This window comes from Physeter macrocephalus, chromosome 11 (genome assembly GCF_002837175.3).
Source record: "Physeter macrocephalus isolate SW-GA chromosome 11, ASM283717v5, whole genome shotgun sequence".
NCBI classification, from domain to species: Eukaryota; Metazoa; Chordata; class Mammalia; order Artiodactyla; family Physeteridae; genus Physeter; species Physeter macrocephalus.
In genome coordinates this window covers 177,886,748-177,901,405 of record NC_041224.1, presented here as the reverse complement: position 1 = coordinate 177,901,405, position 14,658 = coordinate 177,886,748, and the positions used below count along the sequence as shown (strand labels likewise).

At 60.7% G+C, this 14,658-nt stretch overlaps 1 protein-coding gene across 6 annotated transcripts in view; it reads right to left on the bottom strand.

Annotated features, from left to right (window-relative positions):
* Positions 1-14,658, bottom strand: part of EVL (Enah/Vasp-like) — a 162,188-nt gene that overhangs the window by 4,824 nt on the left and 142,706 nt on the right. For 3 of the 6 annotated variants that reach the window (XM_028496387.2, XM_028496386.2, XM_007109077.3), the window contains exons 5-11: positions 14,230-14,285; positions 12,282-12,511; positions 11,399-11,520; positions 7,751-7,811; positions 3,757-3,820; positions 2,043-2,109; positions 1,879-1,941 (exon numbers count right to left, since the gene is read on the bottom strand). In XM_028496387.2, the coding sequence (XP_028352188.1) occupies positions 1,879-1,941; positions 2,043-2,109; positions 3,757-3,820; positions 7,751-7,811; positions 11,399-11,520; positions 12,282-12,511; positions 14,230-14,285 (663 nt within the window). The remainder of the gene's footprint in view (positions 1-1,878; positions 1,942-2,042; positions 2,110-3,756; positions 3,821-7,750; positions 7,812-11,398; positions 11,521-12,281; positions 12,512-14,229; positions 14,286-14,658) is intronic. The other 3 variants (XM_055088713.1, XM_055088714.1, XM_028496388.2) reach the window with 2 other exon arrangements.

The following is a 14,658-nucleotide window of genomic DNA, read 5'->3' as shown; positions in this document are numbered from 1 at the left end:
GAGAGGCCCGCGTACCGCAAAAAAAAAAAAAAAAAAAAAAAGGAAAAGAAAAAGAAAGTGCTCCTGCACCCACCCCTCTTGGATGGACTCCACAAAGAGACTCAATAAATGTGGTCCTGACTGAGTCTGTAAGTAACTTTGGGTCCTGATGCGGAAAGAGGTCCGGCCTGAGATCCCTGGATCTGTCACACCCATCCTGTAGTTTCAAGGCCCTGTTCCAAGAGCAATTTTCCGGTCATCTGGACAAACCGCTTCACCTCTCTGGGCCTCGGTCCCCCCATCTGCAGACCCGGACAGTCCCCCCGATGGTGAGCCCGACAGCTGTGAGCCCTGCGGCACCCGCCCCACCTGTGAGTCTGGAGAAGCGCTCTGGCTCGGAGCCGGAGAGCCCCCTTACGTGTGGGAATGCCCTAGACAACGCTCTTGCCCTGTGAGGGACGCCTGGCCACTCAGAACTTGGCCGCCCGTCCTTATTCCACGACCAGGAAGCAGCTAGCTCTGCTGGGGGCTGCAGGTCAGGCCCGGCCGCCTCGCCTTCCCGGCTGCTCTGGCTCCTGCCCGGCTCCGCCCCACCTCTCGCTCCACAGGCAGAGCGAGCTGCCCAGAGAGCGAGTCCATCGCGGCGCCCTTCGCTCAGAGCGCGGAGACTGGGGCCCGCGCGCAGAGCACAGCCCACACTTCTCACCGTGCGGCTCCTTCCTGCCCCTCTAAGTGTGCCTCCCTCTGCTCCCCCACGTCCGACCGCTTGCCAGCCACAGTGGCCTGCTTTCTGCTCCTTGAACTTGCCAGACTGGTGGCAGGCTCAGGGCCTTAGCACTTACCACTCCTTCAGCCTGGAGGGCCGGCCCCACGATCTCCACGGGGCAGGCTCCCTCTCATCTGGGTCAACTCAAATGCCACCTCTGAGAGGCCCACTCGCTAAAGCACCCCTGTCCCCGGCACCGTCCACCACGCAGCCCTCTATGTCTTCCCCAGAGCACCTCTCAGAACTCACAGTTGTCTTATTTGCAGGCCTTTCCAACAGGAAAGTGAGCTCCTCGCAGGCAGGGACCTGCAGGGCCCAGCTCAGAGCCTGGCTGACAGAGGCCCCCCACAAATCCCGGCTGCCGCCAAGACCCCTCATCCCCGTTCACCCGCGCCTGTCATTGCCATTCCTGCTGGGCCGGCTGGAGCTCTCTCTGGTCACCTCGTTTGATTTGGCAAGACCAGGCTCAAACTCCCCCTGCTCTGGGATTTGGGCTGTTCCCCTCCAATGTGTGACGGGCACAGAAGACATTTCTTAGTACGGATTCTAGAAGCCTGCAAATTCAGGCCACACTTGGCCCACGGTTACTGTGTGACTGTCTCTGTGATTTTTTGGGCGACCTCAGTTTCAAACAACCCATCCTGTTATCACATCAGCTTTTGGTTTGGGAAATATGGTCAGCGTATCTCTGGGGAAAAGGCAGAGGAAGGGGAGGAGGTGGGGCGCCGGGCCAGCCCCCGGGATCTTGAGCTGTGGGGTGCAGCCAGGGCTGCTGAAGACGTCCCGTGTCCAGCTGCCGTCCACACATGGCCACCCCGTGCGAGGGATGAAGAGACCTCCTCGTGGCGCGGGGGAGGCGTGGAGGCTCCGAGAGGTCCCCTGGCTGGCCCGGTGTCACAGTTAGCGAGGCCAGAGCAGGGATTCGACCCCGGCTCCACCTCGCTGCCTCTCTGGACAGTCACCCCCCTCCCCTGGCTTCGGGCCCTCTGTCTAGGAAAAGACCGGAAGCAGCTGGCGAAGCACAGAGCACCCTTTCCCAGAGCCGACTGTTAGATGACAGGACACGGTGGGATCCGGGGTGTTAGTCACGGGCAGGGGACAAAGGAGGCCCCAGAGGCAGGGCGGCTCGGTACCTAGAGTGAGGCTGCGACTGAAGGGGGCTCTTAGCTTCGGGGCTCTTGGCCACAGACGGGGTTCTGCGCAGTGGAACGGAATGGAACAGAGAGGTGAGCTGGCGCCGTCGCCCGCCTGGGCCCACCGACCCGGGCGCAGGGCCAGCCTTCCCGGGGCAGCTCACCTGGACAGCAAGGAGGACACGGGCTTCTCCGCCGAGCTGCTCCGCTCCCAGGGCTTCCGGCCGGCCTCTGTCGGTTCACGTCATGGATGAGGCGCCTCAGAGGGCGCTGGGAGGGCGCTCACTGGCCTCCCATCCCGCAGCGTCCCGGGCAGGAGGCCCCACCCGTGCTCCCCCGTCACAGCTGAGACCCGGTTCCTTATTCCAGTCCCCTTTGGCCCAGGCGGCCCTGGCAGGGTGTAGATGGCCCTGCTGTCACCTGGCGTCTCCCCGCCTCAGGACGTGAGCCTCTGTTCCCTCGACTCGGGTGACCTTGACCTGTGGCCTGGCTTCGAGTCCCCTCACCACGACTGGGCCTCTCCTTGGAATGTGAGCCAACTGGTCAGGGAACCTCTTAACTACGACTTCTAGAGGCGACCTGTGACTCCAGCAGTGGGCCGAGCAGGGCACAGGAGGGCCCCCCACCAGGACACTCTCAGGGCAGCCCGGGGTCCACGTTCGCTTTCAGGGGCCAGGCCCATGACCCACGTGCACCCCCTGTCCCCTGACTCCTTGGTTTCCCCCCGACACTGCAGCTGGTTCTTTCCCAACCTGGGCTTGAAAGTTGACTTGTCTTTCCTTTTTCTTTTTTAAGTGGTGTTAAACTACATTTCCCTTTACTTCAAGAGATTTGTTGAGCTGGACAGAATTCACTGACTTTGCAGGATGCGCAGAGAGGCAGAAGGAAAAAGCCCTGGGGCAGCAGGGGGCCGGCCTGGAGACTGTGCCGGCCACGGACCCACGCTGGCCTGCAGGGCAGGTACGAGAGCTGGGACCACGCCCAGGGTCCAGGCATGCAGCCTGGAGGAAACCACTTAAACACACTGAGCCTCAACCTCCTAGACTGAGAAACACGTAACCCATCCACCGGGATGTGAGGTGTTCATGCGGTCACTCACCAAGAACTGCGGTGGCACTGCCTGAGAAGGAGAGGACACAGACCACAGCCTCGCGAGGGAGGCAGACGCGCCAACAGAGTCAGGACGCTAGGCCCGTGCGGGGCAGAGCCGTGTCCCAGCGAGCAGCCAACACCTGGCAAGAGCTTCCCTCCACTGGCCGGCGGGGGTGGGGGGGTGCTACTTCCCCTCCGCCTCTCCCAACCCTGCACTGCACCACGTGCTCAGGAGCACAGGCCTGGCTCAGAGCAGACACTGAAATGTTGGACGAGCGACTGACTGCAGTGGCTTCTTCCCACCGTAGAGCCTCAAGGCACCCTTCGAATCGCATCCCCCCGTTCCAGAGCTCAGACTGGGGGATTTCTGAGCAGGGCTCAGGACGGCCTTGTCTGGTTGACTTCTCAGTGAGCAAGCCTCACTGGTAATCACTGTAACATGGGTCACGCTGGCGTTTTGCAGGGAGCAGGCACGTGACATTTACACGCTCCTCTTCGGAGCACGGGCCCAAGGCCGGGAACCTGAGCCCAGGGCACAATCTCCCACAGCACTCGGTAGGTGCCGGCAGGCCGGCTGGGAGACGCGAGGCTTAGACTGGGCGGTCTTTCCTCCAGGCTGCCCCTGCTCAGGCTCAGCGCGCAGGCCGCGAAGACGGCGGGGAGCCCCCCACCAGCGCAGCCTCTCTGCTCACCGTAAAGTGAGGCAGTAGGGTCAGATCGCCTTCCTGTAAGAGCCCCTCCTGTGCTAAGACCCCGTGCTGGTGCCGGCAGGGCGGTGCGCCTTACCTGAGGAGTTGGGGGGCTGGCTGGCTGCTCGGGTCCCCGGAGATGGAGAGGTGCTCGGCTCTTCCTGAAACGGAAGAGAAAGGCTCTGCTGTCGGCCTGCTTAGGAAGGCCGGCTGGGTGGGGGACCTTTGGGCCAGGTCATCTAGAAAACCTGTTTTCCAAATTAGCCAATGAACATATGTTATTTTTATAATCATTGCAACAACAAATACGATTCACCAATGAAAACCCCAGGTCGTGGTGGGGAGGTGGTCCACCCCACGGAAGTCAGGGAAGGAGAAGGCTGCAGGGAGACACAGTGGACGTGGCCTGGACCCCGGGCCTGGCGCTACCCACAGACTCACTGTCCCTCACGAGGCGCTGCCACCCCGTGTCCACCGGGACTCTTCCGCAGCCCTGGGAGGAGCCCACTTCCGGTCAGCCCTGCTGGTCAAGGCTGGGCACGGACACAGCCTGAGTCCTAGAGACCCCGGCACTTCACTTCTCTTTGACAGGAGACGAGGAAGCGTTAAGAATTTAGAATATAGGGGCTTCCCTGGTGGCGCAGTGGTTAAGAATCCGCCTGCCAATGCAGGGGACACGGGTTCGAGCCCTGGTCCGGGAAGATCCCACATGCCCCAGAGCAACTAAGCCCATGCGCCACAACTACTGAGCCTGCACTCTAGAGCCCACGAGCCACAACTACTGAAGCCCGCGCGCCTAGAGCCCGCGCTCCGCAACGAGAGAAGCCACCGCAGCGAGAAGCCCGCGCACCGCAACGAAGACTAGCCCCCGCTCCCACAACTAGAGAAAGCCCGCGTGCAGCAAAAAAGGCCCAACACAGCCAAAAATTAAAAAAAAAAAAAAAAAAAAAAAGAATTCAGAATGCTCTAAAGGTTATCTTTAGCCCGACCACCCTCCAAGTTCATCAATGTTGCTGACCGGTGGGCCAGGCGGAGCCCCGAGCCTCCGGCCGCCTGCCCGTGTGCCCCACCAACCCCCAGACACGGCCGCTGCACGTCTCTGTCCTGCACGCCCACTCCTCTCAGAGCTCGGGGCAAATGCCGCCTGTCCTGGGAGCTCTCGCAGGGCTCGGGGCCCTGGTGCTCCGTCTCTGCCCTCCCTTGAGCACAGAGGCCGTGTCCTATCCACCCAGGACGCCCGGCGCCTGGCTCCCAGCAGGGCCCCACGAAGGCGGCCCGCGCGTGTCTGCTCTGCCCGTGGAATAAGTCTGTGGCGACACTTGTAATGGAGGTGAGTAATGCAGCAGTAATACAAGCTGACGTTTATTATCACAAATATTTTGGAAAGGTTCTACACTCTTAGGAAAATGGCATTTATTAAGTAATCATAATTCCTCCATTTTTCTCAAGCAAAACACATACAGCTGCTACCCGGAGCTTTGGACCAGACAGCCGGCCGACCTGGCGAGACGGAGCTAGGATAATGCTGACCAAAGCCAAGAATCGCTCTCTGCCGCTGCCCACGCCAACTCTGCTTCCCACCTGGCCCATCCGAGCCCTGGGGTGAGGGCTCTCGTGCGCCCCTGGAGTCCAGGGCCAGGACTCCAGGCTCAGCGCTCCAATCAGGACCCACCACGCCCGCTGCACCTAGCGCGAGCCCGTGCGAGCCAGGACCACGACTGCGCACGCCCGGTCCCCGCGCCAAAGCAGACCTGGCACCCATCAGACCTATCAGGAACCCCCCACCCTGCATCTGTGCGGTGACTGAATGAACCCGGGAGTTGCTGGTCCAGGGGCAAAAGAATGCGCTAGGCGTGGGTCTCAGGACAAGTCTCCTGAGGGCTCTCGTTTAAAGAGGGAGTGGAATAAATGAAATTATATAAATCAACACATATGCGTGGGGACCAGGGCCCAGAGGAAACAGGCAAGAATGAAAGTCATTATGGGTGAAGTTAGAGTAACGGAAAAAAATCAGAAAGTTGTTTTTAGTGTCATCCTATTATTATTTCAAAAACAGTTACTAAGAATCCTCCCTCCCAGAGCACGGGGCTCTGTGCCTGCACCCCTGCCCCCGCTGTAGAGCCCCGGGGCTGCCGGCCCAGCGCCTGGGGGCTGTGTTTTCATGCCATGGAACACGTCCTTAGAGCAGTGACATAATTGGCCTGTGGCCAGCAAGTGGCAGAGCACCCGCCTGAGCCATCTGACTCCACATTTGGGGCGTTTCCCTTCTTTAACTAATGCTTATTTGTTTCTCATTAACTATAAACCTAGTACACGTTCAAAGAAGAGGATCTGGAAAACACTGAAAAGTATAAAAAAGAAGTCAGGGAATTCCTGGCGGTCCAGTGGTTAGGACTCGGTGCTCTCACTGCTGAGGGCCCGGGTTCAGTCCCTGGGCGGGGAACTCAGATCCCGCAAGCTACACAGCGTGGCCAAAAAACAAAAAAAAAAAAAAAGAGAAAAAAAAAAGGAAGAAAAGCCAGTCTCCAGTGTCTCCGTCCACACGGCACCTGCTCTGGTGTGTGGAACTGCCCTAGCCCTGCCCTGGAAGAGGCTGCTCCTGGGCGGGCAGGGCCTCCTGACTGCGGGGGACCAAGGCAAACAGAACTCCCAGTGGCCAGGCGGCTTCTTAAAAAAGGAAAGGAAGGAAAAGAAAAAGGGGAGTCAGAGGAAGAAAACTCTACCCTTGGGGACAAAGATTTCTCCTGGGTCCCTGGGATTTGAAACCCACTCTTTCTGGAGACCAGGGAGTAGGGAGGTCGGGTATGGGGGCTGGAGCTGTGATGGCGGGAACTGGCCGCTGCCTTTGGAGGCCTGTAATTATTCCTGGGCTCCTGGCCAGCCAGGCCTCTGCAGTTTGAGAAATTGGTGGGGAGTTAGCTGGATGAACTCCATACTCTGTGCAAGGCGTGGGGACAGTGGAATATGCACGCCTGGTCCTCACACGGCTCACGATCCAGCAGGAAAGAGCGAGCCTGAACAAGCAAAAACGTGTGTGCTGAGGGCAGAGGAGACGCATGGTGGGGAGAGGGGCCCAGGGCCCAAGGAGTAGAGAGCCTCACTAGCCTGGAGGTCGGGAGCCTGTTTCTCAGGGAGTACTGTTTACGCAGAGAAGCGCAGGCCGAGGAGGAGTTAGCTGCTGCGGCCGAGGGGACTGTATGTGCCAGGCGGGGGATCAGGGGAAGGGAGGACCGCTGGCTGGGCTGGAGCCCTGGGGTCACACCCGGTAAGCCTCGCCCTGCTGACGGGGGTGGCACGGTACCCTGGCGCCTCGTGGTTGTAATATTTCTTCTGTCTCCTGCCACCGAGATGCAACCTGTATGCCATCTGTAGCTAAGGTCTAAACTTAGCCGTTTCAGTAGGAGTCTATTTTCACAGGGAAAGCTTGACACAGAGGGAAAGAGTGTCAGCCACCCTAAGTGGCGGCGGGTGCTTGGAATCGGTGTGGATAGACTCGGCTCCAGGACCCCCTCAGGACAAGAGCCAGAGCGCCGGGTTCCTCTGCCCAGCTCACCTGCGGCTCCTGCTGGAATTGACGGACTCAAGTGAAGCCTTTCCAGAACAGAAGTAATTTGAAAATAATAACCGCCCTGGTCTCCAAGCAGACATTGCCTACTGCGATTGTACTCTCCAACCCCCGAGTCCCTTGAGGAGATCTGTCTGCTGGCCCCTCTGAGCTCCCCAGCCTCCAGGCCTTTCCCTCAAGGCGCCCCCAGGCAGGTCCTGCTTCTCTGCCTCTTACCTGCCTTCCCTATGAGGCTGCGAGCTCCAAAGCAGAGCAGTGTCTGCTAGATGCTCAGTGAGCACAGGCCTGCCACCCGGTGCAGCGGGGACGGACATGAGCGCCCACAGACCCTGTTCCCCTGCACCACCCCCTCCTGTCCCCCCTGTCCCCCTGCCCCACCCCCTCCTGTCCCCCCTGTCCCCCTGCCCTCCTACAAATCACCCAGCAAAGTATCTACCAAGTGTATGTCCAAACATGGTGTCCCGCAGGCCTGGTCTGTTCACACATCCGGGGAAGCCGGGGTGGGCTGGCCGTGGGGTGTGCTTACCGTTTGGCTTTCGTCTTCCTTTTTATCAGCCGGCTTGTCTGTCTGGGAGGCTGCTTTTCTCCTAACACAAGGAGGGAGAAGATACAATCAGCCCTGAAGGTTTCCACACAGAGCAGACGCCGCCTCTGTGCAGACACAGCTTGGTCCTCAGAGACTCGGTGCTGGGGTCTGACCCCTGTTTCGTGCGAAGGAGGTGACTTGTCCAGGCACCCATCTGGCCCGTGGCGATGCCCGGGTGAGTGTCGAGGCCTTCTCTGCTGGTCCCAGGACGCTGGACACAAAACTGGTCTGGCTGGGCGGGTGGGGGGCACCCCATCTCTGTCTGCAGCACCTGAAGGCTGAGGAGGTTGGTCCGCACCCTGTCCAGGTCCCCGGGGACCTGGGCTCGGCCAGGTGGCCGCTGTTCTCCCAGGACGCTCAAGGCCTGGCCACAAAGGGCAGGAGAGCTGCCCCCGCCACAGGTCAGGCTGGGGGCATCCCGTCTGCAGGCCGCCTGCGGGACGGCGGAGGAAGCCTTTCCCTATCACCCTAAAGCTCCTCCTACCGCAGAGCTCAGCAGCCATGTCCTCCCCGACCTGGACACCACGAAGAGCGGCATGTGCTCAGGAAGGAAAGAACCCAACAGACGCCCTCTAGTCACGGCGCGCACCTCCCCGCAGGGATGAGCCCCCTTCTCAGACACTCTGAAAACTCGCTGCTCTTTTCCGGCCTCAGTGGTGGCCTACCTCTGGCTAATTCCCAAATCTACACACATACCCCTTCCTACTCTCCAAAGATCCGGCCCTGGGGGTTCTCAACTCAGTGAAGCCGCCAGAACACAAAGCTCTCGGAGCTCACGAGGTGAGCTGTCCGTCAAGATTCCGGGAAGCTGGCCTGGCGGGGGTGAGGGCCACCGGCTGGCTGTCCCCGTCTAGGGACCGGCCACCGGGGGCTCCTTCCTCATCTTCTCATCCGGGAAGGGCAGGTCCACCCACCTATGGCACTGCCCAGAAACCCGGGACCCGTCCCCGACTTCTTCCTCATGACAGCGCGCCGGCTCAGCTCTGGCTCTGCACTTTGCTTCTGGGCTGCCTGGCCCGTCTTCACTCCCAACGCCGCGTGCGGGCGCCACCAGCTCCTGCCTGGCCCGCTACCGCCACCGAGCCCGTGACACTCTGCTCCTACGCAGAGCCTGCGCTTAACCTTTCCCGGATACCCAGCAGACCGGGCCCTGCAGGCCTGTGAAGATTCCCTGGGCTGAGTGTCTGTGGACACGCTCGGCATCGAGCAGCTCACAGCGACACGGTTCCCCCGCCTGGTCGCGGCCGGGACAGGCCTCAGCACCTGAGGAGGCAGCAACGCCGCAAGGACCTTTGATCAGCTAAGCTCTGTTACTATGCTTGTTCGACAGGTAAGAAAAAGAAGCCCCAATAAAAAGGAACGAAATGGGGTCATTTGTAGAAACGTGGATGGACCCAGAGACTAGTAAGTCAGGAAGAGAAAAACAAATACCGTATATTAAACGCGTATACGTGTAATCTAGAAAAATGGTACAGACGAACCTGTTTGCAAGGCAGAAATAGAGACACAGACGTAGAGAACAAACGTATGGACACCAAGGGGAGAAGAGGGGGTGGGATGAATTGGGAGACTGGGATTGACATGTGTACACTAATACGTATAAAATAGGTAATAAGAACCTGCTGTACGGCACTGGGAACTGCACTTTGCTGTACAGTAGAAACTAACACAACATTGCAAAACAACTATACCCCGATTGAACAACAAAAAAAAGGGCTTTAACAAGACCCTAGCCCCCCAAAAATCAATAAATAAAAGAGACCCCAGAGAGCTCTCTGCTCCTTTCACCATGTGAGGGCACAGCAAAGAGATGGCCATTTATGAAGCAGGCAGTGGGCTCTCACCAGACACTGCATTTGTCAGTGCCGTAGTCTTGGACTTATCTAGAACTGTGAGAAATAAAATTCTGTTTATAAGACATGCATCATGATTTTTTTTTACAGCATCGCAAGCTGATTAAGATAGAGAATTAGCTGTCTGTACAAAGTGGAAGTAGAGAACTTCTTTAGAAAAAAAGCAGCCCTGAGTGCACCTCCTTGTAGGCTCCACCCAGCATCCTGCGCCGAGGTGGCCTTCAAAGAGCAGCGTGACCGCCCCTTGCCGGTCGTGCAGGGTGAGTGCTCTCGGTGGGCCCGGCTCTGCCACCAGCTTCCGGCGTCTCACTGGCTCTTGGCACACCGGCCTTTTCCTGTTCTCAGAAACTTCCTCTCCGTTTGGTCTAAACCATCTAGGCCAAGCAGTTACTGGGAACGCATTGGTGTTGGACCTGGGGAGAGTGTGAACACCTTCTTTTTTAAAGAATCTTCTATTTTTATGCGAGGCCCCTCTGGAATGGACTCTAACGCACCTGCACACAAGGCCCTCCCCTCTAGCCTGCGTTCTGGTCCGCCTCCTCCAGGTCCTGGGCTCTGGCGGGGGTGTCTCAGCCTCGCCAGGTAGTGTAACTCCGCCCACCGCACCCACCTCTGCTCCTCCTCTGCTGCCTCGGCCCAGAGGACACGCGGAACCTCCTCCGTGAAGCACCCCGGCTCCCTGGAGCTGCTCTGCACTGTTCAGCTGCAGTCACCGGCTCACCCCTAGTCACAGCGCGTGGACCCACCTGGCTGCTCCCCTCCCCGTGCCCTCCCTTGCTGGGCACACAGGGCCCTGGGCCGGCCCCGCCGAGATGTGCCAGACCAGCTACCTGCACTCTGGGGGCCTCTGTCTCCCCCGTGTCCTCGCAGGGCCGTGTGGGTTTACTGAAGACCCAGCACAGAAAGCGCTCGCCCGGGGTCAGCCGCCATGGAGGCAGCAGGAAGAGCCTGGAGACTGAGAGAAGGCAGAAGGGGTCACGGGGGAGCAAGGCCCCCGCCGCTGCTTTTCTTGGACAACAAGGAGAGTGCGACAGGTGAGGCCCACTCCCGGCTCCTCTGGCGCCCGGGTGAGCCATGGCCCTGGGACCCCGTCAGGGCACTCCCGCTGCCACACCACGTTTACAAGTAAGACCCTTCCGAGAGGGAGCTGTCTGATCTCTCCATCTGCCTGCAGTTCAGCTGGGGAACAACCAAGAGCCGTAGTGACAGGCTGATGGCCTTGGGCAAGCTGGAGGCACGTGTGCTGGTGAGGACGGAGGCGGCGGCCGCGGAGCCGAGCACGATGGGGAGGGAACTGCTGCTCCGTCCCCGAGGGGTAACGTCCTCTGGGCCCCTGCCACCTCGGCTCCCCTTCTCCTGAGTCCTCCACAAGGGCCCCCACAGGACGGGCCCCTTCATCCTACGTTCACCGCTGGGACTACGCCTCTTTTCCCTCGGAATTTATCTCTGAAACGATCTCCAAATTTCTCTCTGCTCAGGACAAGGCTCATATGTGGCAGATGTTTCAACGAATACTTGTTAAACTGAAATGAGGAAGGATTTAGAGTTGAGAGAACTCCTTTTGGCTGATGTCTCAGACTGACCACGGCAGAAGGGAACACACGACGAACAGTCCCCCCTGCTTGGCTGAACCCAGGGGACGGTGGGTCCTGGGGCCAGGCGAGGCTTCTCCTTTCCACCGAGGAACAGGAGCTCCTGACACGTGGCTGGGTTTGGGGGAAGCCTACACACTCACCTCTTGGCCAGCAGCTTGTTCATTTCTTCCATGAGGCCGCCGCCTCCTCCCCCGCTGCTCGCCCGGTTGGCGTCAGACTTCGAGGTCCCGCTGGGACTGGAGCCTCCGGACGCATCTTCTGGCTAAGGGGAGAGGACGAAACGCTTCGGTCTGGCGTCCGTGGCAGGACGCCACTCGAGGGGAGACGGGCCCACGTGTGATGGCAGTGCTGGAAGAGGCCGAGGCCATCTAGTCCCCCAACCCCACCTGCGGGTGGCAGAGCTGGAGTCCAGAGAGCGACCAGGACTGCAGGGTCACAGTTTGCAGGCACGCCCCAGGTTCGCTGGCTCACGGTCAGCACCCGTGCCAAGGCCAGCGTGGCTTGAGGGGGGAGGAGGCACAGTTCCGTATCCCACGTGCTCCTAATCCCACAGCCACACGCACGGCCTTCTAAAAGCCCCACCTCCCAGGACACTGCGGAAGGCTGGGATAGCCAGCTGAGCCTGAGGGAGCTGGTGGACTTAAACGTAGGAGACCCAGGGCCTGAGTCCAAACGGCAACTGATGACCTGTGTGCTTTGAACAAGTTGTTCATGCCTGCACCTCGGTTTCCTCATCTACGAGGGCAGAGATCTCCTGCCTCGCTTGTAAAGGACCAGCAGCAGGTTACGTAACTGGAGGCACCTTACGGCTCACACGCAGCCCTGTCCCAGTGGTCTCGGTAACCGGGTAACTGTGACCGAGGGGGTGGGAGGTGCCGTCTGGCTGGGGAGGGCGGCGCTGCGCCCCCCCCCACCCCGCCCCACTCCACCGGCGGGAAAGAGTCCGCCCCTCCGCCAGTTAGAAACCCATCCCCCAGCCTGGTCCTCCCTGCCCGCCCGCCTGCCGGAGCCCGGGACACTTACCCGCGGGACTCTTCTCAGCTTGGCCCCAGCCAGGGCGGCGGCCAGGCCGGACACGGAGCCCTCGTCGTGGCTGGCGCCCTGGGCTCCTCCGGCTGGCAGGGGGGGCGGGGGAGGCGGGGCGGCCCCTGTGGGTGGAGGCGGGACAGGGGGTGGGGGTGGGGGTGGAGGCCCGCTACACGAGAGGGGGGCGCCGGCTGCAGCGGAGGGGTGCCCCGCTGGGAGGGTGGGTCCTGAAACAACAGTGGGCTCAGTGAGTGCCCAGCCCCCAGCGGGCGCCTCCCCGGGAGCAGGGACAGAGGGCAGCCTACTCCCCTGAGGGACGAGGAACAGCTCAAGGTGGCCTCTTCCAGGAAGCCCCCGCAGGATACTCCTGGCGTTGTTCCAGTCTCTCCCTACATTCGGCGGCCGGGCTGGACCCAGCGTCACATACTTGCTTAACAGCCCTTGAGCTCCGCTAACTTTCTCTTGCTCAACTGCGGTCTTCCAGTGGGACAAGCAGCTCTTTGGTGGCACGAATTGTGTCTTTTTTTCCTTCTGTTTCTCCTCAGTGCCTAGCACCCCCCCGGCATCAGCAATTGTTAGTCCCCAGGATACAACTGTGACTGCCCCTTGGCCTCTGGGGACGGCAGCAGGCAGCTGGGGGTCGCAGGGCAGACCAGGGCATCTGGCCAGGAGCGCTGCTGCGTGCTGGGCAGTCCCCTGTCCCCCGACCACCATCCAACGCCCGGGCCTCCGCTGCAGGCCTGGCCCCGTGCGGGGCGCTGGGGACAGACGGCCACAGGCTCCCTGCTCACAGTGCTCATGGCCTGGTAGCAGCAAACCAATCACACGGAGGAACGCAGAACTGCCACCGCGGCAGGGTGACGAGTGTCACCAAGAGCAGGCGCACAGCGCCACCTTGGCCTACGAGGAGGCGCTCCAACCTGACCAGAAGTCCGTGGAAGGCTTCCTGAGGGAAGTAATGACTGTGCTGGGACAGGACAGAAGAGCGGGAGTGACGTTTGGTGAAGGGTGAGTGAGTGCGAGGGAGGAGGAGGCCCTGCAGGAACCGAAGGAGCCGCTGGGAGGCAGTATGCAGGGCAGCGGGTCTGCGGGGACTGGGCCCGCGCACCTGGAGCCCGTGCCAAGGACCCAGGTTGTTCAGGAGTGATGGAGAAAGGCGACCCGGTGACAGGGTGAGACCCGCATTAGTAACGCAGGGGTGAGGCAGAGCGGGGCAGGAGCCCGAGGGGTGCAGCAGCCTAGCTGAGAGGGGGCGGCACCAGACAGCACCCCCACGAGTGGGGGCTTCTGCAACCAGCTGGGGCCTGGTGTCCTCATCGGTAAGACAGGAAAACATTCACCTGCTTGCTTCACAGGGCTCGAGAGAGTGAAGTGAAACGAAGGACGTGAAAGTACTTTGTAAGTTACGCAGTCCCATACTCACTAATCAACATTCCCCTTTTCCAGAAAACCCCTCTGCTTTACTGTGCTGAGTTCCAGTCACCGTTCAGGACTGAAGCCACCCCTCCCCTGGGGTCTCCTCTGACCCCCAGGGCAGCTGGGGCCCCCTCCACGTGCCTCCACCCCTGCACTGACTTGGTAACTGCATGTGCCCCGTGGTGATCCAGGGTCATTAGTTTGTGTCCTTGGCTGGACAGTCAGCTCCCTGGGGCAGGGGGTGCACCTGCCTCGTCCACCGCCGTGTCCTCAGTCCTTAGTACAGGGCCTGAGACACGCTCTACCCAGGGGGTGAGTTGGGGCAGGACCAGAGGCTGGTGGGCAGGGCTGGACCAAGCTGAGCTGATCCGCGCACCCTTGCTCGTTCCCTCGTCTCCCCACGTTCACTGGGCGTGGCTGTCGCGCTGAGGCCTGTGCGACCAGCAGCTGGTCACAGCGTTCCCGGTGTGTCCCTGGCAGCACCTGGCGAAGGGGCCGCCAGCCGGGCACAGGCTGGGGAAGCTCTCACCTGTGGCTGAGGCCCTTCTCTCTAGAGACTCCTGGCGCTGCTGCTCCATCACTTGTCTGAAAAGCAAACACAGCAGAGTGGGTCTGACCTCCTGGAGCGAGACAGCGGGGCTCTGCGTCAGAGCGCAGGCTGCAGAGGTGGGCTTCACCGGCGCCCCCGGGGGGCTCAGCAGTGAGCTCGCCTCCTCCCACCCTGGGCTCCGGCTGCTGGGCTTGCTGCCCCGCTTACAGAGGCAGGGTTGTAGGCCCTGGCTCCACGGCCTACACAGGGGAGCGCTGGCAGCCCGCTGAGTCTTTTTTTTTTTTTTTTTTTGCGGTACGGGGGCCTCTCGCTGTCGTGACCTCTCCCGTTGCGGAGCACAGGCTCCGGACGCGCAGGCTCAGCGGCCATGGCTCACGGGCCCGGCCGCTCCGCGGCATGTGGGATCCT